The sequence below is a fragment of the Eubalaena glacialis genome, chromosome 10, assembly GCF_028564815.1.
Source record: "Eubalaena glacialis isolate mEubGla1 chromosome 10, mEubGla1.1.hap2.+ XY, whole genome shotgun sequence".
Classification (NCBI taxonomy): domain Eukaryota; kingdom Metazoa; phylum Chordata; class Mammalia; order Artiodactyla; family Balaenidae; genus Eubalaena; species Eubalaena glacialis.
In genome coordinates this window covers 98,468,038-98,493,606 of record NC_083725.1, presented here as the reverse complement: position 1 = coordinate 98,493,606, position 25,569 = coordinate 98,468,038, and the positions used below count along the sequence as shown (strand labels likewise).

Below are 25,569 nucleotides of genomic sequence, written 5' to 3'. Positions count from 1 at the left end.
AAGGGAGACTCAGCCACCCTTGTCTCATCCCCTGCCAACAGTCCAGTCATGTAGCTCCTCACCATTCCCCATATAGCACATGCGTATTCATTCCTCTGGGCCTTTAGAAATGCTGATCTCTGTGCTTGTATGGACTTCCTACCCTTTCCATCCGCAAAACCCTACCCCTACACCCATCCTTCAAAGTCCAGCACAAATTCTATCTTTTCTGATTCTCTATTCTGAGTTAGTTGTATCCTATTCTACATCCAACATATTTATTATAGAGAATCATTATACTGTAGTGGTTAACAGCCCACATTCTCAAGTCAGACTACTTGAATTTGAATACTGGCTCTACCACTTTTTAGCTGAGTGACCTCGTTAGTGTATGTATAACCTCTCTGCAACTCAGTTTTCTCATTTGGCTGAGAAATGAAGATAATGTATTAGCCACTTGTTAGGACTGTTGTGAGAAATAAAAAATGTTTAAAATACTTTGTGGTACATGGTTGGCAATCAATAAATGCTTCCTTATAGTAATTTATAATTATAATAATTATTTTCATATTGCACTTAAATGTGAAATTAAAATTGTTTACTTAGTTCTCTCATTTGAACTAGACTTTGAGATCTTTAAATGCAGGGACAAAGTCTTTTTCATCTTCATATCTCTGAGGCCTAGCATGGGGCCTGCCAACACAGTAGACAATTGAAAATGAATGAAAAAATTCCTCTGCAATTTTTCTTGCTAAAGAGATTAGGAAACAGAGCTCCTAGAGGTGAATGTTATCCTGATAAGCTCTGAGGTCAAAGAAATAAACAAGGTTAGCCTGTCAAGCATCATAACTACATATTGGATGGCAAACAAAAGTTGATTAGCATAAAACCACACCATGAAAAGTGACATCCAGGTCTCTTCCCACTGGGCCTTTTTTCTTAGCATTGTGAAGCCAGAAAAGGCAGGCAGATGTATGTCAGAATACAGGCTGCTCCTAGCTGGCATTTCCACTGTGAGGCAGATGAAATAAACTAGAGGTACCTCAGCTGAACTTTCCAGCTGTGAATGGATTCTCTGGTTATAGGCCAATATGCACAAAATAAAATAAAGTTGTGACTCTCACAGGTAAATATCTGAAAATCAATTACTTTCAGAAGAAGGCTTGCTTTTATTACAGATAGGCAGCACAATGCATAGCATGGCTTCATCCTTCATTTGGGTGAGTAGAGGATAAATAATTCATATCAGCAGAGGAAAATAAAGTCAGCTCAGGCTCCATAAGAGGGAAATGTGACAGCTAAGAGACTCTCTGTACTGAAGACCAACTTAGATGTTGGAACCCCACTTCTGGATAATACGCAGCCCTGACAGTTCCACTCCATGTCACAGGTATCAGAGACATTTTCTTTGGCTTCCAGCTAGGTCTTCTGAAATGGAGATAATGTAAAAACAAAACCATAAATTTGCAATCGGAGGACAAAAGAAACCTAAGCGTATCACTGACTTAGTTCCCTCTTATCTCTACAAACTAAGTCATCAAGAAGAGAAATGTCATATCTAAGAACATACATATGATTGTTATTTTAGAGGGGGGGAAAAAAGAGTACCTAGTATATAGCCCCAAGAAAATGTTTAAGGAAACAAAATTGAGAAATGTACAAAAAAATCTACCAAATTACAGAACCTATAAGCAGATTCTTTTCATTTCATATTTAATATATGACTGTATTCCTCCACATAACTATATCCCAAAAAACTGGGTGCAGAGTGGGGGAAAGAAAGGCTAGTATTTACAGGGAAGTAAAAATAGACTACAAAGAAGCAAGGAGGTTAAATGACTTGCCCAAGGTCACAGCGCCGGTCCCAGGTAAACCAAGGATAGAAGGTAGGTCTGCTGACTCTCCTTGAGTTCCTATTCCTTCAGAACTCACTGCCCATTTGATCAGAGAATCAGCATGGGTCAGATTCACACTGATCTCAGCAGGAGCTTTTTGCCTGAATAAGAGCCAGCTCTGAAGATGAAAAATTCTACCAAAATCTTAAGTACGGCTGTTACTGTTAAAAAGCCCTTTTCCTCTTAGTTAAAAAAAATTCACAGAAAATCTCAATCGCAAATCAAAATTTAAAACTGACCTTGCTCCTCTGTCCTCTGAACACAAGAGTTTAACCCTCTGACTTCCTTCCACTACACAACAGCTCTAAGGCAGCAGACCCCACTGCCGCCCCCTCTCCGTGAATATACATTACTTCTCAGCAGGCTCCGGCAGCAGCACAGAAGGAGCCAATCTGTGAGGGCGCAAACACAACATCTCCCATAATAGCACAGAGGAGACAGAAAATTGCTGCCAAAAGTGTAAACTGCTTTTTTTTGCTTGGAAAAAAAGAATCACTCTGGGCTTCAAAGACACCCTCTTCAAAGGTGACTCTACAGTGGTTAATATCCATGTTCCACATATTAGGACTTTTGTTCCTCCATACGTTCCAAGAAACCTTGTCATCTGTATGACTGTATCATGGGTGTGAAGAGTAACTACTGGATGGAGGGGCAACAGGCAGCTAATTCTGCAGGGTCAAAGGAAGGCTTGGTTACCTGTTCCCCCGGGAGTCTAAAAGCACCCCTTTTGCTTCTGACCCTCCGGGGACACTGTGTGAGGATGAGATGAAGAAATATCCCCTTATAATGACAGAGGCTAAGGAGAGGAGAGGTAGCTTGCAGCAAACAGATGCCACATCATTTCAATGTCAAAGCCAGTGAGAACTCCTAGGTGCGAGGAACAAGACCAAAGTGATGCGCTGACAAGTGAGCGTGAATCCTATTACCTTTCATTCAGGGTCACAGAGAGAAGTGTGCTGGCCTCTCAGAGACAGGTGGCTGAGGGCATGAGCTCTGAAGCCAGACTAGATTCAAGTCCTAGCTCTGCTTCTACTAGCTGTGTGATCTAGGGCAAGTTAATCTTTCTGGGCATTCATTTCCTCATTTTACAAGTGGAATAATAACTACATCATAAGCTTTACATGAGGGCTAAAAGAGAATATATATAAAACACTGTATGTAGTAAAACTTAAATGGTAGCTTTGCTTATTATTGTTGTTAATTACAGGACAAATACACAATAAAATTCAGAACAAGGCACAGACATGACCAAAAGCACAAATACTTGGTCACCTCACGTCAAACAGCTTGGGAAGTCAAAACTGAAAAGAAAAAAGAAGGCAGGGAGACTCTAGCCGGTAGAATGGAGAAAAATATAGATCTATTATAGACAAATAATTTTCAAAAGGACAGGAATTTTCCTTTGTTCTGACCACCATGGAGAGCGGTTGGAATTCAATTCTCCCTGGACTTCTGTGCAGACAGCAGGGAAGTGGCTGTGTGGAAAGAATACTAGCAAAGGAGACACAGGCATGAAAATCCAAGCAGACCTGGAACGCAGGGTCTCCAGTTTCATTTCTCTTCCATCCCCTGTGCAGGCAGACCCACACTCCTTCTGTCTTCCTTACACATCAAACTCTCATTTAACACCGTCAGCAATACAGAAGCCTTTGGAACAAAACTCTGGCTTACTGAGACAGTAAAGTGTATATCATAAATGAGAGAAATTTCAGATCAAAGGCAATCTGCCCTGAAGTGTTAATTGGAATAAACTGAGCCAAATGGTAGTTCAGCACAAACTGAATGGAACCAACAAGTATGAATTTAAAGGGTAAAAGGAAAATTTGACTCATCTTTCCTCTTTCTGCCAAATTGGAACATGATTATTTTCAAGTGCTCATTTTACCAATAAAGTCCCAGTCCAAGAGAATCCCTACTGACATCCATGGCAGGCTGGCTCGAGGGAGACAGCTTGACGTCTTGGTTGCTAGTAAAGAAACTCTATACTTCATCACAATCTTGTCAAAATGACAAGAAGGAATCTGCAGTTAAACTCTGAAGCCAGTATCTCACACTGAATAGTATCTTTGAAGGGAGTTAATCTCTTCATAAGGTCCCTGTATTCTTCTAATCAACATGACTCTGGCATGTAGCCATAAAGACAAGATGAATGTGTCCATCCTCATCAGGCTCTCCCAAGACAGAAATGCCATTTCTATCCTGTGGAGTCTGCACGCTACATCTGCTAAGGTGTTTTCTTTATACTGGTCTTGTTTGAACTCTCTTGCTGAGGAAGAAAAGGTCTAGGGCTCTGCTTGGTCTGGATTTTAAGGAGCTAGAGCTAGTTTTGAGAGAAGAGGCAGAGTGCCAAGGAGATAATTTAAAGAGTTTATCTAAACCAAAGGTCTGTGTAAAATGGTGAGAACTTGGTCAATAACTAGGGAAGATGTTGATATAAGCTCCCATCACTAGCCTAATCTAACTAGTCTCCCAGGCTCTGACCCACCTCCAATTCATTTTCCATTCTGCAGGCAGAGGAGACTTCCCAAATGCAAATCTACTCAGGTTAATCCATGTTTTAAATTATTTAATGCCCTCCCACACTCTGCGGGAGAGAGCTCAGATACCTGAAGGAGGCCTGTAAGGCCCTCAGTGATCTGGACTCTGCTTTCTTTCCTCCACTCTTCTCTTGTCTGGAGCTATTACACAAGTTGTTCCCTATCCCTAGAACAGCCCTATCTCTGCCTCTCCTTTGTCTGCCTTCTCATCCTTCAGACCTCCGTTTACACATAACCTTTTCTGGTGAGCCTCCCTTCCTAAAGCAGCCTAAACTTCACTTAATCATAGTACTTCCCCCAAAGTAGAAGTGCCCAGTTATATGCTTGTCTCTCCTACTAGACTTAGGATCCACAAGGCAGGGACCATGTCTGTCTTAGTTTTCATTATATGCCCAGTATATAGCACAGGGCCTATACACTGGGTCATGAGAAAGGGAGGAAGGGAGGAAAGAAATGAACCACAACATAAAGGGAGCCTGTTCCTGAGAATGGCTGGAGGATGGAATTTAAAGGGATTCCCTGAAGCTCTGCAGGTTTAAAGCGGGACGCCTGTAGCTTTAGCCACAGAGGTCAAGGAACAAGATCTAGGCTGAGAACAACAGTTCTCAAGGGAAGGAAGCAGCAGGAGATGCAGATGTGGAATAACATTTGGCACTAAGAGAGAGGCTCAGGATGTGGGGAGGGAGAAAGGAAAAAGAAGAAACTGTATTTGTTGATTTGTAAATAAAACCAAAGAAGGGCCAAATCCTGGCTCCAGTAAGGTAACCTTGGACAACTCAGTTAGCTTCTTTCAATGAGAAGCTTGAATTAGATAAGTGATTTTCAAACTGAGTTCTCAGAAACCCTAGGTTTCTGCAGCAGCCCCTCAGGGCCTATTGCAAGGAAGAGAGAAGTTTCACCAGTAGATGTGGCCCCCAACTTTAACCAAACAAAAAAATGTTTTGCATACATTGGAGTTCTACTTAAAGCCCCTTTGAAAAAAAGGTGTTTCTACTAAAACTGAAGTTTGAACAGCTGTGGACTGGATGAACGTTCTGATACCTCCCAGCCTTAACAGTCCTGGATCCTACATGACAGAGGGGACCCAACTGGACACTGCATTTTACTTTGTACAAATGCCCCTTGATTGTGTTCACAGCATAGCTATAGCATTTCCTAGAGCCTGTTCTCACTGCCTGAGCAGAAAGACAGCAAAGGTAAGTAAACTAAAGTCCAGGTTCACTGCAAGCCTGAGGCAATGATAAAATGCACTTTTAAATTTCATGTGGTGAAACAGAAGCACAAAGAGCATTTTTTTTTTCCTAAACAAAGTTTTGTATACCTATGACCTCAGATTCACTGTATAGGTGTCCTGAGTCAGACCCAAGGATATTACAGGTCAGAAATAAGGAATATTGGAACCAGAGTCCATTAAAAAAAAAAAAATAGCAATCCAATTCCAATCAAGAAAGAATGCAAAAGTTTATCTATTCAGTCCACCTGATACCTAATTACCATTCAAATATAGTACCTACTTGTCTCAACAAGGTATTCTGAATGTGCTACAGAATAAAGCAAAGTTACTGTCATTACATACTTTAAAGCCTATCTTTATCTGAAGATTACAGACAGGAAATGGCATAGATGGGGAGGGAGATGGGAATCTTACAAAATAAGATCTTCAAAGCCCTGGCTTAAGATGGAAATCCCTTTTCTGTGCTGTTCCTTGGCTGGTCATATTTCACGGGGCATTAAAAGGCCACAAATGTCACTCTACTTCAATTCTGAGAACAGACAAACAACAATAATGTGATCTTACCTGGGTCCTTCCTCGTCGCCCTGAAAGAAAGAGAAAGAAACAGCATAAGAAATCAGGATCAGTAGAGACTGATTTAGATTTCTTTCTTTTCCCTCTTCTCTCCCAACCTGAAAGCAAGGCTTGTACATTTATTGTAACAGAGACAAGCCAGTAGACATCTAAGGGCTAAGACAAGGGCTAATATAACCCTATGTTCAAACCGCCCAGCAGAGATGAACTAATAATTTGCCCTTGTAAGCAGAGAAGTGAATGCATAGACCTAGGAGGCCTAAATAATAGCCTTGCCTTTTTATTTGTATGGCTGGCAGTATTTAGTTCTGAGCAAACTGACAGCCCAAAATAGCAGCAGGTCTTAAGCAAAAGCTGACCAGCTCCAAAAGCATCAAGCTGTTTCCCTCAAAGACTCACCTCTGCCTTGGCCTAGCATTTTTTTTCTCCAAACATGAACGCAGAAAAACTCTAATGTAGAGCACACTATGGTGCAAAAGGCTCCGAACTGGGACTCAGGAAATTGGAATTCTAGTCCAAGCTCCATTATTTATTAGTTATGTGCTCTTGGGCAAGCTGATTAATTAATTAATCTGGACCTTGGTCTTCTCCTTTGTAAAAGGACAGTTCTGGCATTTGATGATCCACATCATTCTTCAGCCAAGCAATGACTTTTTTCTTTTTCTCATTCACTCTTTACAAAAACAATGTGTGAGGGTGACTTTACCAGGTACTGTATTCTGTGAGCCTAACTTTATCAGTGATCACAGCAGATTTCTTTGAGCCTCTTTTTGTGACCAAACCAGATTTTTCAAATGACACTCAAGCCTTTTCCAAGAGTCCTCACTCATCCTTTTGGTGACAGAGTATCTTTTACATCCTCCTCTTTAGTCATTCAGGATTGGTTTCAATAGACTGTATCTCCTAGTTGGAGATGACTCCCCAGACAACTTATTTGATTGATGGATGGACTGACTGGATGATTCTATAGGTAAGGTATGAAGGAGAATGAGCTCTGGAGTCAGACACTGGATTCAAATCTTGACTCCATTATTGCTTGCTGTGTTACCCTGGTCAAATTATTTTGCCTCTCTTAACTTCAATTTTCTAATTTGTAAAATAGGGGTAAAAATTGTCCCTATAACACAGGATGAGTATGAGGATTAAGTGAAATAATGTGTACAAATGTCAAGCACAGTGCCTAAGATACAGAATGCACTTAATAAAGGTTATTATCAATATCACTAACAATTCAGTATGATTCATTAAGAAGCTATTACATGAGGGTGCTGAGGGTAAAAGATAAAAAACCCATAATGATCTATCCTTCTAGGAGCTCCCATTCCGGAGCAGGGGAAACAGAGAGAAAATGAGCTATGACTAAACGTCTTAAGGGTGCTACCAAAGACATAAACTGAATGCTTGGGAAGTGATAAACACTGCCTCTCCTGGAGAAGGGGGAGAAGGCTTCACAGAGAAGGTGACATACATACTGTCACTTGAGGGATAAGCAGGAGTTTCCCAGGCCGACAACAGAAGATAAATGGGAAGAGCACTGGACTAGCAAGAGCAAAGGCACAGCAGTTTACAAAAATGTAGGCTTAAGGGATTTTGAGTTCTGTGAAACTAGAGTATGGGGATGTATACGTGTGTGTCTGGGGCAGGGGATGTGGAGGTGGCAGTGGTGGGGGGCTGAGGGGCTGGGAATGCAACAGAGGTAAAGGGAGATTGCCAGGGCACAGGCCTATAAAGGACACTGGCAGCCAAAACGGTGATTTGTAACAGATTATGTTCAGTACACTGGAGGTTGGATAAAAAAGGCATTTTTAGCAGACTGTTAAGAATTTGCAGTATTGGTTAGGGCGCTAATCATCTAATGAAAGAGAAGTGGGGCAAGTGGTGGAAGGAGGGTATAGGGGTGGTGGAAACCTCTGCAGTTTACTTGACTGGCATGTCTTATGGGAACTATAATCTAGTGAGAAAAATTCATATAATTTAAATTTAATATGAGTTACATTAACTATCAATGACATAATTAAACCTCAACACAATTTTTAAATTATCTTTGGATTGTAAAACATAATTATCTAGGAGAACTGTATGGAAAAAAGTATCCGAACCTTCTTCCATGATTTAGAGCAAGTTCTCACAATCACATATCTTGGTACAATGGTTAAGAGACAGGCTTTCTGAGTTAGAGAAACACGGCTTCAAATTCTGGTTCGTCAATTCCAACAGTGAAGCTTTTGGCAATTTACTTAACTTTCCCAAGGTTCAGTTTCCTCATCTACACGTGGAAATCCTAATTCTTACCTCACAGGGTGGCTACATGGATTAAAATAAGTGAAAAAATATGTATAAAACATTAAGCAAGTATCTAGCATAAGTGTTCAACAAATGGTGGTCATTACTGTACTTCCCTGAAATGTTAATTAATAACACTTCTAGGGAGAGTGGGGAAAAACAGAGAAGATGGAACACAAGACTTCGCTTTACATTCATCCATTTCTGCTGCTTATAGGTAAGTGGTTATTTTCAAAAACAATAATCACTATCACAAAGCATGGGGAAAACCAGGGTGAGAGTTTCACTTATGAAGAAATGAATAAATGAATGAAAGAACAAATATACACACATATAATTATAAGGCAATTTTGAACAGGTCAGCAGACATTCAGAGGATTGCTAATCTTGCTAGTAAAAGGTGTGCCCATACTCTCCTCACTACTCTCCTCACTACCTGAAATGCACATTCCTATTCTGAGATCCTAGTTAATTCCCATCCATCCTTTAAGGTCAAGCCTCACTCGGAAAATTTTCCTGACAGATAGAGTGGAGTAACCCTACTCTGTCCTCCACATCTGTGTAGGTCACATTTCTGGGCTAGTTCTTAAAGCAGAAAACTGACAATGACAGCACCATACAGTGTCTCCCTCTTTGGATTTCAGCTCCTTGAGAATAGAAACTATATATTGTTCATCTCTTTATTCTCTACACCTAGCACAGCACAAGGCATATAGTAAATAATTATTCAAGACAGGAAAGAAGAGAGGGCAAGATATAAATAGGATTTAAGATTAATTTATACCCCATTATGAGTAAATTCTGATTTCAGAGAGTATTAGAACTGAAAGTCTGTTAAACAACAACTTCCATTTAAATGACTTGTTAGATTAAGCAATGTTCTCAAATCCCTCTGTAAAATATCCTGAGTGCTCTTGGCTGTTAGGTTACACTCTATCTAGTACAACCTCCCATTTCTACTTCCATCAATGAAAATGTATGTTCACCAAGAATCAAACAAGTTTGCTCCTAAGCCTGCTTATATCAGTTGAACTTGTAATTATGACGACATGTTTTACTAAATAACAAAAAATGAGTGCAAGAGAGAACTGTTGCTCCATGAGTTGTTGCTTCCATGAAAATTAAGTTGAATGCTTCCAAAGCATTCAATAAAGATGAGTTACTTAACAATTGCTGTCAATTTTGATGTAGGTGAGACACATGCAAAATATTAGAAAAAATAAAGCATAAAAGTCTAACACCTCACACTGGTCAGAATGGCCATCATTAAAAAGTCTACAAATAATAAATGCTGAAGAGGGTGTGGAGAAAAGGGAATCCTCCTACATTGTTGGTGGGAATATAAATTGGTGCAGCCACTATGGAGAACAGTATGGAGGTTCCCTAAAAAACTAAAAATAGAGTTACTATATGATCCAACAAACCCACTCCTAGGCATACATCCAGAAAAGATGAAAATATTAATTTGAAAAGATATATGCACTCCAATGTTCACAGCAACACTATTTACAATAGCCAAGACATGGAAGCAACCTAAGTGTCCATCAACAGATAAATGGATAAAGAAGATGTGGTGTATATATATATATACACACACATATATATATATATATATACACACATACACACACACACAATGGAATATTACTCAGCCATAAAAAGAATGAAATAATGCCATTTGCAGCAACATGGACGGACTTAGAGATTATCATACTAAGTGAAGTAAGTCAGACAGAGAAAGCCAAATATCATATATCATTTATATGTGGAACCTAAAAAAATGATACAAATGAACTTATTTACAAAACAGAAACGAACTCACATACATAGAAAACAAACTTATGGTTACTAAGGGGGAAAGGGGTGGGGAGGGATAAATTAGGAGTTTGGGATTAACAGATATACACTACTATATATAAAATAAACAAGGACTGATTGTATAGCTCAGGGAACTATATTCAATACCTTGTAATAACCTGTAACGGAAAAGAATCTGAAAAAGAATATAACTGAATCACTTTGCCATACATCTGAAACTACCACAACACTGTAAATCAACTATACTTCAATTTTTAAAATGGCATTTAAAAAGTCTAGGATTCTACATTCCACTTTCTTCAAATGTTATCCTCCTCACCTAAAGAGACTGAAATCGGACCTTACAAACGGTAGAGCGTGGGTATGGCTAATGCCAGAAATATGACACTCCACTCCAAACAGCAAACCCATATTCTCAAAGAAAAGACCCTGACTTGGAATCAAAGAAATATACAGATCTTTATTTCAAGTTTAAAATAAATGTTTAGGGTATTCATGTATCATTTTTAATGGTTTACTCATTTAAACTAACTTTTTCTAAGATTATCTCACTGCAGCTCAGTACTCTTCTCTCAAAACTAGGCAAAAGATGGAAATTCTCATGACATGCAAGTAAAAATAAAGACACATTTTTTAAATACTTGATTTTGGCAAGAGTTTTATAAAAGATATAACTAAATTCAGGCAAAAAATGAGAGATTTTAAAAACTGGTGATAAAAATACACACTGATATAAATACGCACAAGCCTAAAAAATGTACATACCTTTGACTCAATAATTACTTACGATTTATAAACTAAAACATTCACTACAATGTTATAAATGACAATAAGAAGTTGGAAATAATTTAAAATGAGGTAAAAGTCAAATTTGTATCACTGGTTCAGGGTTCGAACATTTATGTTTATGAAGAATTTCTAATAATATGAAGAAAACTGAAAATATGACATTAAGAAAAAAATGGCATGAGAGGATGAAGGTGTTAACTAATTTTACTGGGGTAATCATTTTGCAATATATACATGTATCAAATCATCACATTGTACACCTTAAACTTACATATGTTATATGTCAACAATATCTCAATAAAGCTGGGGAAAAAAAAAACACACACACACAAAATTTAAAAATAGAATAAATATAACACCCAATGATAACTATCAAGTTAGTGTGTTGTATTTATTTTCTGCTGTGTCTAAGAGTATTAAATGTTTTATAATGATTAAAAAAGAAATAACTTTAGTTATTTGAAGAGGGGAAAGACCACACCTTACTGAAGAGAAGAAAGACCACAGGACATAGAACTCGTATTGAAACTCTTCCCCTACCCTATATTCTATAAGATGACCAAAAAAGATTTATTTAAAACACATTTTTAAAAAAATGTCACCAGGAAACCTTGTAATCTTTGGACTCCTTCAACCAGAAACTCTGTGATTCTACTTGACCTAATCAAATTCATCTATCCTGAAGGTTTCTTAAAACAGATACACTGTGTTAATGTTCTGGTTTTAGAATAATCTTCATGAATCAAAGCCAAATAGCACTTGGGCAGGTGGAATATCTAGACGCATTGTTTTTATCAGCTTTATTGAGGTATAATACCATAAAATTACCTGTTTTAAGTGTATATAAATAACTTTAAGTAAATTTAGAGTTATGCAACCATTACTACAAACTTGCTTAAAAACTATATGTATATATACACACACACACACAAACTCACAGATATGAAATTATCTTTTTTTCTTCTTAATTTCTTTAAAAGCATATGGCTTTAACCTAAAATTATAACTGTCTTGCAGTGTTTATAACATATGTAGATTATATACATGTGACAACTATAACATAAAGGATATGGAAAGAGGGTCAGTTGGTCTACACGGTTTCAAGCTATCTACATTTTATGTGAAGTGGTTCAATATTAATTTTAAGTAGACTGAAAATTTAAGGATATATATTATAATCCTTATGGAAACCACTAAAAAATAATGCAAAGTAACAGAGCTAAAAGGCCAATGGATATATAACAATGGAATTCAAATAAATGTTTCAAAAATCCAAAAGAAAGCAGGAAAAGGCAATGAGAGGAACAAAAACAGAAGAACAAACAGAAAACAAATTGTAAAATGGTAGACCTAAATCTAACCGTATTAAGAATAACATTAAATGTTAATGGACATTACACTTGAATTAAAAGGCAGAGATTATCAGAATAGATAAATGACTAAGACCCAGCTATATGCTGTCTGTGAGAGACATAATTTAACAATACAGACAGACTGAAAGCAAATGGATGGAAAGAGATAAACCACAAAAACAGTAGATTGGCTCTACTAACATTAGATAAAACAGTTATCAAGACAAAGAGTATTATCAGAGAAAAAGGGAATGTTCATAATGACTAAAGGGTCGGTTCATCAGGAAGATGTAACAATCATAAATATGTATTTGCTTAATGATAGAGCTTCAAAATATCTAAAGAAAAGTTGACAGAATTAAAGAAAGAAATAGATAATCCCTAATCATACTTGGAAATTAAACATCCCTCTCTCAGCAGTTGATAGAACTACACATAAAAATCAGTAAAAACATATATCATCTGAACACCTAATTGATATTTAATAGAACACTACCTCAAACTACAGAATACATATTCTTTTCAGGTGCACATATGCATTCACCAAGACCATATGTTGGGCCATAAAGCAAGTCTCAGTTAAGTGTTAGAAGATGGAAATCATTCAGAATAGGTTCTCTGATCACAATGGAACTAAATTAGAAATGAATAACAATAAGATAATGTAGGAAAATCCCTAATATTTAGAAACTAAACAATATACTCCTAAATAATCAATGAGCAAAAAGAAGAAATCACATGGTAAATGAAAAAATATTTCAAATTGAATGATAATGAAAACACAACATAACCAAAGTTGTATGATTCAACTACAGCAGCGATTAGAGGGAAACGTACTGCTCTAAAAGTTTACATAAAAGAAGAAAGTAGTAAAATCCGTGATCTATGAAGCTAGATAAAAAAACAAGGTAGGGCTTCCCTCATGGTGCAGTGGTTAAGAATCTGTCTGCCAATGCAGGGGACACAGGTTCGAGCCCTGCTCCGGGAAGATCCCACATGCCATGGAGCAACAAAGTCCATACGCCACAACTACTGAGCCTGCACTCTAGAGCCTGCGAGCCACAACTACTGAGCCCGAGTGCCACAACTACTGAAGCCTGCACGCCTAGAGCCCGTGCTCTGCAACAAGAGAAGCCACCCAATGAGAAGCCCGCGCACCGCAATAAGAGTAGCCCCCACTCGCCGCAACTACAGAAAAGCCCGCGTGCAGCAACAAAGACCCAACACAGCCAAAAAAAAAAAGTACAGATGATATCAAGTTAATTCTTTAAAAAAAAAACAAATGAAAAAAACACGGTAAACTCAAAATAAGTAAAAAAAAAAAAGCAGATGTAAACAAAATAGAAAACAAAGAGTAAAATTAGCAAATCCAAAAGTTAATTCTTTAAAAAGACCAATAAAGTTAATAAAATACAAGTTAGACTGATCAAGGAAAAAAGGGGGAAGATCACAAATTATCAGTAACAGAAATGAAAGACGGCTATAGACACATCAGAGGCTACAGACAGTTAAAAAATGATAAGAAAATACTATAAACAACTTTATACTAGAAACTAACACAACTTAGATGAAAATGACAATTTCCTTGAAAATTACAGCTAATACAAATTTTGAAAATTTTAAATCAATATAAGATGAAAAAATTTGACTAGTTCTATATTAAATAAACTGAATTGGTTATCAAAAACCTTCACATAAACTCCAGGACAGATTGTTTTGCTGGTAAATTCTATCAAATATTTAAGGAAGAAATAACACCAATCTTACATAAACTCTTACAGAAAACAGATGAGGAGGAAATACTTCTCAGCTTGTTTTCTGAGGCCAGCACAATCCTAATACCTGACAATCCTAAAGCCTGACAATTACATTATAAAAATACAAATTTACAAATGAATATCCCTCTTTGAACACAGACATAAAAATCTCTAACAAGATATTAATGAATTGAACCCAGATAATACATTAATGATCAAGTGGGAGTTTATCTCGGGAAAGAAAGGTTGATTTAATATTGTAAAATTAACCAATGTAATCAACCATCACAACAGAATAATGGAGAAAACCCACTTAATCATTTCAATGGCTACAGAAGAAAATCTTACATATACCACGTTCATTTGAATTATTGTTCCCCATATCTAATGTGTCATTCCTCTCTGGCTACTCTGCTTTCAAGATTTTTTATTTGTCCTTAGTTTTTGGAAGTTTGACTTTGACGTGTCTGGGTATGGATTTCTTAGATTTATCTCACTTGGGTTCATTCAGCTTCTTAAATCTCTAGGTCTATGTTTTTCAACCAAATTTTAGGAGTTTTGAGCCATTATTTCTTGAATTTTTTTAGCCCTATATTCCTTTTCCTCCCTTTACTGTACAAGTGACATGTATGTTAGATCTTTCTTTATTGTCCCATAGGTCCCTGAGACTCAATTCAATTATTTTTCAATCTTTTTTCTTGGTTGTTCAGATTGGATGTCTACTGATCTGTCTTCAAATTCACTGATTCTTTCCTCTGTCATTTCCAATTTGCCACTGAGTCAGTCCAGTGAAGTTTTTATGTCAGTCACTGTATTTTGCAGTTCTAAAATTTCATTTGGTCCTTCTTTATATCTTTTATTTCTTTGCTGATATTTTTTTATTTTTCATTTGTTTCCAGAGTTTGTTATTGCTTATTGAGACATTTTTATAATAGTGACTTTAAAATCCTTGTCTGATAATTCCAAATACTATGTCACCCTATGTAGGTGTTGGCATCTACTGATTTTCTTTCTCATTAGAGTTGAGATTTCATTGGTGCTTGGTATGATGAGTAACTATGGACTGTATCCTGGACATTATAAGACCTGGTTCCGGTTTAAATCTTCTATTCCAGCAGGTAGTCAACCTATTCAGGTCAGAACACATGTCCTAGACCACTTTTGTGGCTTATGGTTCAAATGTCAATTGAGTTTATAAAGCTTCTGCAGTGCCATTCTGGTCACCTCCCTCAGGTGACAGTGCTCCAATGGAGACTCTATAGTCTCCACTGGTGTTAGCTCAGGAGGAGGAAGGGCACAAACTCATCACTACACAGTAAAAGGGAATGGTATGAATCCACCCACTGACTCAGTTGGGGAGGGGCTTTGCTTAGTTAATGCAGGGGTGGGAGGGAGGAGTTAAAGGTCCATCCACAGTCCCCATAGGGGAGGGCTGTTATTCCCTTCCTATTACGGTGGGGGAGGGGTATAAGTCAGAGTCCCACCTTCAGGCTCCATGGGAGGTGGGCACCATTCACTTCTGAGAGGGGCAGGTAGAAGTTAGACTTTTACCTAAATGCTCCATGGAGAAAAAAGTGACACCTCATTGCTATAGGCGAGGGTATAAAATAGACTCCACTACTGTGGTGCCAATCGGGGCTGGGAAGGGATTCATTGCCAGAATATGCAGGTATTATTAAAAGGTTTCTCTGCAGCTGAACCGCCCTTTTCCCAGTCCTTTGGCTAGAGAGCAGGTTTTTCTTGGAGATGTTCTTTTTGCCTATGCTCATTAGCATTTCCAGATTGCAGGGCACCAGGCCAGGATATAAAGGAAGCAAGAAAACCCCCCCGCAGGGTACTCATTGCTGTGTGGCTCCTCATATCCCAAGGTCCCTGGTCAGTCTGCCATCTTTCCTCCACTTTTGAGAGTCTTCTGGTAGGTGACTTAGTATTTTGTCCAGAAATTTTTACTGTGATTAATGGAAGGAGTAAAATGAAATGCATTTACTCCATCTTGTTCAGAACCAGAAGATGCAATTTGTTTTCAAATGCAGAGATAAGATGCATTGAGGAGTAGAAGGTTGGAAGATGGCTATATATATAAAATGAATCAGTATAGTAAATTGTTAATGGCAGAATCTTGGTGCAGGTATATGGGTGTAATCTGTAAAAAATCCTTTCAACTTTGCTGTACATTTGAAAATTTTCACAATAAAATCTTGGGGGGGAATCTTTTGATTAAATTAAAAATACAGGTAATTAAAAAAAATCTATACCATGCAAAGAGAAGAAAAGAACTCTGTTGAGGGCTTCCCTGGTGGTGCAGTGGTTAAGAATCCACCTGCCAATGCAGGGGACATGGGTTCGAGCCCTGGTCCGGGAAGATCCCACATGCCGCGCAGCAACTAAGCCCGTGCACCACAACTACTGAGCCTGCGCTCTAGAGCCCATGAGCCACAACTCCTGAGCCCACGTGCCACAACTACTGAAGCCCACGCGCCTAGAGCCCGTGTTCCACAACAAGAGAAGCCACCACAATGAGAAGCCCGCGCACTGCAACGAAGAGTAGCCCCCTTTCGCCACAACTAGAGAAAGCCCACGTGCAGCAACGAAGACCCAACAGAGCCAAAGATAAATAAGTAAATAAATTTATTAAAAAAAAAAAAAAAAAGAACTCTGTTGAGTGAAAGAGAGGTACTGGAAATTTGCTCTGATCAATAAGTTACCAGATTAGCTGGAACGAGAGGCTATTAGATAATAACAGCTCTGTGTAATAGCTCTAGCCAGATGTATGCTACTTCTCATTGTTAATAGCTTATTTTGTCCATTGCCTGGTACTTAGGCCTTGTCATCTTTGTATCCCTGAGAGTAATTCCATCAGAGTTAACAAGGATAGTGCAGCTGAGTCACTGAAGTACTTAAAGGACAGTTAATGTTGGGGAGGGACTAAATTCATTAATGAAATGAAAATAAAAGAGAGGGAGATGTCTTTAAAAAATGAAATCTTTATTTTTGAAAAAACAACCTAATCAACACACAGAATAAATATGGAAGGTCCAATCTGAGGGGAACTGGGGACAGAGTTATGCCAATGATCCCTGGAGTTAAGGTTGAACTTTTTAAGACACAAAATCTACTCCAATATTAAATAAAAAATTTTAAATTAATTAACTTTAAAAAAAGATACAAAGTGACCACCTCCACAGAGTAAAAGGTCTTAGGAATGCAAGGCTGTCTAGGGCACTGATTATCCTTATTCTTCCCACAGATATAAACGGGATGTTTGGCATACAGCATATAGTAGGGAAAAAGCACAGGCATGGGAACAGGACGGACTGAATCCTGGTTCTGTTTTCTGCTAACTAAACGACACTGAGTCAATGTCTGCAGTTCTCGGCATCTCAATAGCCCATCTGAAAAATGGAGACAATGAATGCTGAAATAAGGATTAAATGAAATGATAAATATAACATGCTCTCTTGCCTGTCTAGAAACTTATTTAGGCACACACTTTGTTAATTCTGAGGAGGATGAAATGAAAAGAACAAGAGCTATTCTATTCCTTTCACACAGTGATGAAAATTAATCAAGAACCCTGGATGAGTGAAGCAGATAACTGTCCAATGGTCTCTTACGTTCCTGTCAGGACAGCACAGACAGTACCTGCCTCCTGGATCATACCGTGTCTCTTCTGCTGGCTGGTTTATTCTGTGGCTAGGCTTTCCTGGGCCAAGGCAAAACTGTTAGTTAAGGCTGAGTTCACTGAATCAGCAGCTGTCCTAGAAACTTCACAGGACTCTCCTACGTTTTCTTCTAGAAGGGCCTACCCTAAACCTATCTGGCATAACCTTGACCAGAATTTTCAACATAATGGTATGAAACCTAATAGCTTCTCCCCAGTGGCTGAAATATAAGTTATATATATATATATATATTTTTTAAAGACAATCTGATTTTTATTTATTTATTTATTTATGGCTGTGTTGGGTCTTCGCTTCTGTGCGAGGGCTTTCTCTAGCTGCGGCAATAGGGGGCCACTCTTCATCGCGGTGCGCGGGCCTCTCACTATCGCGGCCTCTCTTGTTGCGGAGCACAGGCTCCAGACGCGCAGGCTCAGTAATTGTGGCTCACGGGCCCAGTTGCTCCGCGGCATGTGGGATCTTCTCAGACCAGGGCTCGAACCCGTGTCCCCCGCACTAGCAGGCAGACTCTCAACCACTGCGCCACCAGGGAAGCCCCCTCATGCCTCTCTTAATCTAACAGTCACGCCCCCAATTTATGCAGTTAGCTCCATATAAAAACCAGCCTGAGGCACCTTTTTACTATTCACAGAATCAGTCCAAAATCTTTTATTTTGGCCTGCTTTATGCTCCACTTCCTGACTCTCACTCAGCCCATATTTATAGGCTCATTTCACAACTTGGGATCTGTCAATTGCCCTCTTCTCCGGCTGTGATTTCTGGCTTCCCGCATTAACTGTGAATAGTATTTGCCCCACTGACTATACTCCCTTAAGTCATGGTGTACAAATATTCTGCTAGGCCTAGTTGTTGAGCACAGGCCCTAGCAGCCAATACCTCCAGACTGGTTTACACACCAATCTAAACACTGATACTCTATCTAAGCTTTCAATCTATTCATGTTTAGGGACCAAAAGGGGGAACTTCCAGGATTAACAAACATGGCAGTCAGCTTCTGCCTATTTCTTGTGCTACTAATTATTATAGGCATTCTCCTTTACCTCTGCCTTTGGCTCAGCTGATTCATTAGAGGTATCAAGTTGCTCCTTGGCTTGGGCCATCTGAGTCATCAATCTATCCATATGGGACTGGATGTCTGCCAGTATCTCAGTCACATGAGCCGTGGCCATTGCTTCCTGGATGTCCACTAAATGAAGGGCCTTCTGCTCCTCATCAGCAATCACTTTTTGAACTTTCTTAAATTCCTGCTGTATAAACACCTTCATCTGGTCCCGGGTTACCTGTAGAAAACAGACAAGAATAAGTTGGACACACAAAGAAATGGAAGAGTAGAGCTATTATTGTAAGTGCCAGGCAGGCCTGGCCAAAACACACACAAACCATGGGTCCTAAGTGATCCTGAAGTTTTGGGAATATCCTCTGAACAATGCTCCTCTAATATTGTTGATGAATTTCCTGCTAATCTTTCTTGACTATTTCATTCTTTAGGAAGTAATTCCTTATCCTTCCTTTTTACTTTTTCCTTTGTTTATTTATTTATTATTTTTTAAAATTTTAAAATTTTATTTTATTTATTTTTTATACAGCAGGTTCTTATGTCACCCATTTTATCCACATCAGTGTATACATGTCAATCCCAATCTCCCAACTCATCACACCGCTCCCACCCCCCCACCGCTTTCCCCCCTGGGTGTCCATACATTTGTTCTCTACATCTGTGTCTCTATTTCTGCCCTGCAAACCGGTTCATCTGTACCATTTTTCTAGGTTCCACATATATGCATTAATATACGATATCTGTTTTTCTCTTTCTGACTTACTTCACTCTGTATGACAGTCTCTAGATCCATCCACGTCTCAACAAATGACCCAATTTCGTTCTTTTTATGGCTGAGTAATATTCCATTGTATATATGTACCACAACTTCTTTATCCATTCGTCTGTCAGTGGGCATTTAGGTTGCTTCCATGACCTGGCTATTGTAAATAGTGCTGCAATGAACACTGGGGTGCATGTGTCTTTTTGAATTATGGTTTTCTCTGGGTATATGCCCAGTAGTGGGATTGCTGTGTCACATGGTAATTCTATTTTTAGATTTTTAAGGAATCTCCATACTGTTCTCCATAGTGGCTCTATCAATTTACATTCCTACCAACAGTGCAAGAGGGTTCCCTTTTCTCCACACCCTCTCCAGCATTTGTTGTTTGTAGATTTTCTGATGATGCCCATTCTAACTGGTGTGAGGTGATACCTCATTGTAGTTTTCATTTGAATTTCTCTAATAATTAGCAATGTTGAGCAGCTTTTCATGTGCTACTTGGCCATCTGTATGTCTTCTTTGGAGAAATGTCTATTTAGGTCTTCTGCACATTTTTGGATTGGGTTTTTTTTTTAATATTGAGCTGCATGAGCTGTTTATATATTTTGGAGATTAATCCTTTGTCTGTTTGTCTGTTGATTCATTTTCAAATATTTTCTCCCATTCTGAGGGTTGTCTTTTCGTCTTGTTTATGGTTTCCTATGCTGTGCAAAAGCTTTGAAGTTTCATCAGGTCCCATTTGTTTATTTTTGTTTTTATTTTCATTACTCTAGGAGGTGGATCAAAAAAGATCTTGCTGTGGTTTATGTCAAAGAGTGTTCTTCCTATGTTTTCCTCTAAGAGTTTTATAGTGTCCGGTCTTACATTTAGGTCTCTAATCCATTTTGAGTTTATTTTTGTGTATGGTGTTAGGGAGTGTTCTAATTTCATTCTTTTACATCGTTTTCCCAGCACCACTTTTTAAAAAATTTATTTATTTATTTATTTATTTTTGGCTGCGTTGGGTCTTCGTTTCTGTGCGAGGGCTTTCTCTAGTTGCGGCGAGCAGGGGCCACTCTTCATCACGCTGCGCGGACCTCTCACTATTGCGGCCTCTCTTGTTGCGGAGCGCAGGCTCCAGATGCGCAGGCTCAGTAGCTGTGGCTCACGGGCCTAGTTGCTCCGCGGCATGTGAGATCTTCCCAGACCAGGGCTCGAACCCGTGTCCCCTGCATTGGCAGGCAGATTCTCAACCACTGCGCCACCAGGGAAGCTCATCAGCACCACTTCTTGAAGAGACTGTCTTTTCTCCATTGTATATCCTTGCCTCCTTTGTAATAGATTAGTTGACCATAGGTGCGTGGGTTTATCTCTGGGCTTTCTATCTTCTTCCATTGATCTATGTTTCTGTTTTTGTGCCAGCACCATATTGTCTTGATTACTGTAGCTTTATAGTATAGTCTGAAGTCAGGGAGTCTGATTCCTCCAGCTCCGTTTTTTTCCCTCGAGACTGCTTTGGCTATTCGGGGTCTTTTGTGTCTCCATACAAATTTTAAGATTTTTTGTTCTAGTTCCATAAAAAAATGCCATTGGTAATTTGATAGGGATTGCATTGAATCTGTAGATTGCTTTGGGTAGTACAGTCATTTTCACAATATTGATTCTTCCAATCCAAGAACATGGTATATCTCTCCATCTGTTGGTATCATCTTTAATTTCTTTCATCAGTGTCTTATAGTTTTCTGCATACAGGTCTTTTGTCTCCCTAGGTAGGTTTATTCCTTGGTATTTTATTCTTTTTGTTGCAGTGGTAAATGGGAGTGTTTCCTTAATTTCTCTTTCAGATTTTTCATCATTAGTGTATAGGAATGCAAGAGATGTCTGTGCATTAATTTTGTATCCTACAACTTTACCCAATTCATCGATTAGCTCTAGTAGTTTTCTGGTGGCATCTTTAGGATTCTCTATGTATAGTATCCTGTCATCTGCAAACAGTGACAGTTTTACTTCTTCTTTTCCAATTTGTATTCCTTCTATTTCTTTTCCTTCTCTGATTGCCATGGCTAGGACTTCCAAAACTATGTTGAATAATAGTGGTGAGAGTGGACATCCTTGTCTTGTTCCTGATCTTAGAGGAAATGCTTTCAGTTCTTCACCATTGAGAATGATGTTTGCTGTGGGTTTGTCATATATGGCCTTTATTATGCTGAGGTAGGTTCCCTCTGTGCCCACTTTCTGGAGAGTTTTTATCATAAATTGGTGTTGAATTTTGTCAAAAGCTTTTTCTGCATCTATTGAGATGATCATATGGTTTTTATTCATTTTGTTAATATGGTGTATCACATTGATTGATTTGCATATATTGAAGAACCCTTGCATCCCTGGGATAAATCCCAGTTGATCATGGTGTACGATCCTTTTAATGTGTTATTGGATTCTGTTTGCTAGTATTTTGTTGAGGATTTTTGCATCTATGTTCATCAGTGATATTGGTCTGTAGTTTTCTTTTTTTGTAGTATCTTTGTCTGGTTTTCGTATCAGAGTGATGGTGGCCTCATAGAATGAGTTTGGGAGTGTTCCTCCCTCTGCAATTCTTTGGAAGAGTTTGAGAAGGATGGGTGTTAGCTCTTCTCTAAATGTTTGATAGAATTCACCTGTGAAGCCATCTGGTCCTGGACTTTTGTTTGTTGGAAGATTTTTAATCACAGTTTCAATTTCATTACTTCTGATTGATCTGTTCATATTTTCTATTTCTTCCTGGTTCAGTCTTGAAAGGTTATACCTTTCTAAGAACTTGTCCATTTCTTCCAGGTTGTCCATTTTATTGGCATAGAGTTGCTTGTAGTAGTCTCTTAGCATGCTTTGTATTTCTGCGGTGTCTGTTGTAACTTCTCCTTTTTCATTTCTAATTTTATTGATTTGAGTCCTCTCCCTCTTTTTCTTGATGAGTCTGGCTAATAGTTCATCAATTTTGTTTATCTTCTCAAAGAACCAGCTTTTAGTTTTATTGATCTTTGCTATTGTTTTCTTTGCTTCTATTTCATTTATTTCTGCTCTGATCTTTATGATTTCTCTCCTTCTGCTAACTTTGGGTTTTGTTTGTTCTTCTTTCTCTAGTTCCTTTAGGTGTAAGGTTAGATTGTTTATGTGAGATTTTTCTTGTTTCTTGAGGTAGACTTGTATAGCTATAAACTTCCCTCTTAGAACTGCTTTTGCTGCAACCCGTAGGTTTTGGATTGTCGTGTTTTCATTGTCATTTGTCTCTAGGTATTTTTTGATTTCCTCTTTGATTTTTTCAGTGATCTCTTGGTTATTTAGTAATGTATTGCTAAGCCTCCATGTGTTTGTGTTTTTTATGTTTTTTTCCCTGTAATTCATTTCTAATCGTGTAGCGTTCTGGTCAGAAAAGATGCTTGATATGATTTCAATTTTCTTAAATTTACTGAGGCTTGATTTGTGACCCAAGATGTGATCTATCCTGGAGAATGTTCCATGCGCACTTGAGAAGAAAGTATAATCTGCTGTTTTTGGATGGAATGTCCTATAAATATCAATTAAACCTATCTGGTCTATTGTGTCATTTAAAGCTTCTGTTTCCTTATTTATTTTCATTTTGGATGATCTGTCCATTGGTGTAAGTGAGGTGTTAAAGTCCCCCACTATTACTGTGTTACTGTCGATTTCCTCTTTTATAGCTCTTAGCAGTTGCCTTATGTATTGAGGTGCTCCTATGTTGGGTGCATATATATTTATAATTGTTATATCTTCTTCTTGGATTGATCCCTTGATCATTATGTAGTGTCCTTCCTTGTCTCTTGTAACATTCTTTATTTGAAAGTCCATTTTATCTGGTATGAGTATTGCTACTCCAGCTTTCTTTTGATTTCCATTTGCATGGAGTATCTTTTTCCATCCCCTCACTTTCAGTCTGAATGTGTCCGTAGGTCTGAAGTGGGTCTCTTGTACACAGCATATATATGGGTCTTGTTTTTGTATCCATTCAGCAAGCCTGTGTCTTTTGGTTGGAGCATTTAATCCATTCACGTTTAAGGTAATTATCGATATGTATGTTCCTATGACCATTTTCTGAATTGTTTTGGGTTTGTTTTTGTAGGTCCTTTTCTTCTCTTGTGTATCCCACTTAGAGAAGTTCCTTTAGCATTTGTTGTAGAGCTGGTTTGGTGGTGCTGAATTCTCTTAGCTGTTGCTTGTCTGTAAAGCTTTTGATTTCTCCGTCGAATCTGAATGAGATCCTTGCTGGGTAGAGTAATCTTGGTTGCAGTTTCTTCCCTTTCATCACTTTAAGTATATCATGCCACTCCCTTCTGGCTTGTAGAGTTTCTGCTGAGAAATCAGCTGTTAACCTTATGGGAGTTCCCTTGTATGTTATTTGTCGTTTTTCCCTTGCTGCTTTTAATAATTTTTCTTTGTCTTTAATTTTTGCCAATTTGATTACTATGTGTCTCGGAGTGTTTCTCCTTGGGTTTATCCTGTATGGGACTCGCTGCGCTTCCTGCACTTGGGTGGCTATTTCCTTTCCCATGTTAGGGAAGTTTTCGACTATAATCTCTTCAAATATTTTCTCGGGTCCTTTCTCTCTCTCTTCTCCTTCTGGGACCCCTATGATGCGAATGTTGTTGCGTTTAATGTTGTCCCAGAGGTCTCTTAGGCTGTCTTCATTTCTTTTCATTCTTTTTTCTTTATTCTGTTCCGCAGCAGTGAATTCCACCATTCTGTCTTCCAGGTCACTTATCCGTTCTGCCTCAGTGATTCTGCTATTGATTCCTTCTAGTGTAGTTTTCATTTCAGTTATTGTATTGTTCATCTCTCTTTGTTTGTTCTTTAATTCTTCTATGTCTTTGTTAAACATTTCTTGTATCTTCTCGATCTTTGCCTCCATTCTTTTTCCGAGGTCCTGGATCATCTTCACTATCATTATTCTGAATTCTTTTTCTGGAAGGTTGCCTATCTCCACTTCATTTAGTTGTTTTTCTGGGGTTTTATCTTGTTCCTTCCTCTGGTACATAGCCCTCTGCCTTTTCATCTTGTCTCTCTTTCTGTGAATGTGGTTTTTGTTCCACAGGCTGCAGGATTGTAGTTCTTCTTGCTTCTGCTGCCTGCCCTCTGGTGGATGAGGCTATCTAAGAGGCTTATGCAAGTTTCCTGATGGGAGCGATGGGTGGTGGGTAGAGCTGACTGTTGCTCTGGTGGGCAGAGCTCAGTAAAACTTTAATCCGCTTGACTGCTGATGGGTGGGGCTGGGTTCCCTCCCTGTTGGTTGCTTGGCCTGAGGCAACCCAACACTGGAGCCTACCCGGGCTCTTTGGTGGGGCTAATGGCAGACTCTGGGAGGGCTCACGCCAAGGAGTACTTCCCAGAACTTCTGCTGCCAGTGTCCTTGTCCCCACCGTGAGCCACAGCCACCCCTCGCCTCTGCAGGAGACCCCTCCAACACTAGCAGGTAGGTCTGGTTCAGTCTCCCCTGTGGTCACTGCTCCTTCCCCTGGGTCCTGATGCGCACACTACTTTGTGTGTGCCCTCCAAGAGTGGAGTCTCTGTTTCCCTCAGCTCTGTCGAAGTCCTGCAATCAAATCCCAGTAGCCTTCAAAGTCTGATTCTCTAGGAATTCCTCCTCCTGTTGACGGACCCCCAGGTTGGGAAGCCTGACGTGGGGCTCAGAACCTTCACTCCAGTGGGTGGACTTCTGTGGTATAAGTGTTCTCCAGTCTGTGAGTCACCCACCCAGCAGTTATGGGATTTGATTTTACTGTGATTGCGCTCCTCCTACCGTCTCATTGTGGCTTTTCCTTTGTCTTTGGATGTGGGGTATCTTTTTTGGTGAGTTCCAGTGTCTTCCCGTCGATGACTGTCCA

General features: G+C 38.9%; 1 protein-coding gene across 2 annotated transcripts in view; it reads right to left on the bottom strand.

The window, feature by feature from the left end:
* The window catches only part of TRIM44 (tripartite motif containing 44), a 114,190-nt gene that overhangs the window by 45,530 nt on the left and 43,091 nt on the right, over positions 1–25,569 (bottom strand). The window contains exons 3-5 of one of the 2 annotated variants that reach the window (XM_061201602.1): positions 18,938–19,177; positions 6,210–6,229; positions 1,241–1,407 (exon numbers count right to left, since the gene is read on the bottom strand). In XM_061201602.1, coding sequence (XP_061057585.1) covers positions 1,278–1,407; positions 6,210–6,229; positions 18,938–19,177 — 390 coding nt within the window. In that variant the 3' untranslated portion in view covers positions 1,241–1,277. Of the gene's footprint in view, positions 1–1,240; positions 1,408–6,209; positions 6,230–18,937; positions 19,178–25,569 lie in introns of those variants that run through there. The other variant, XM_061201603.1, reaches the window with a different exon arrangement.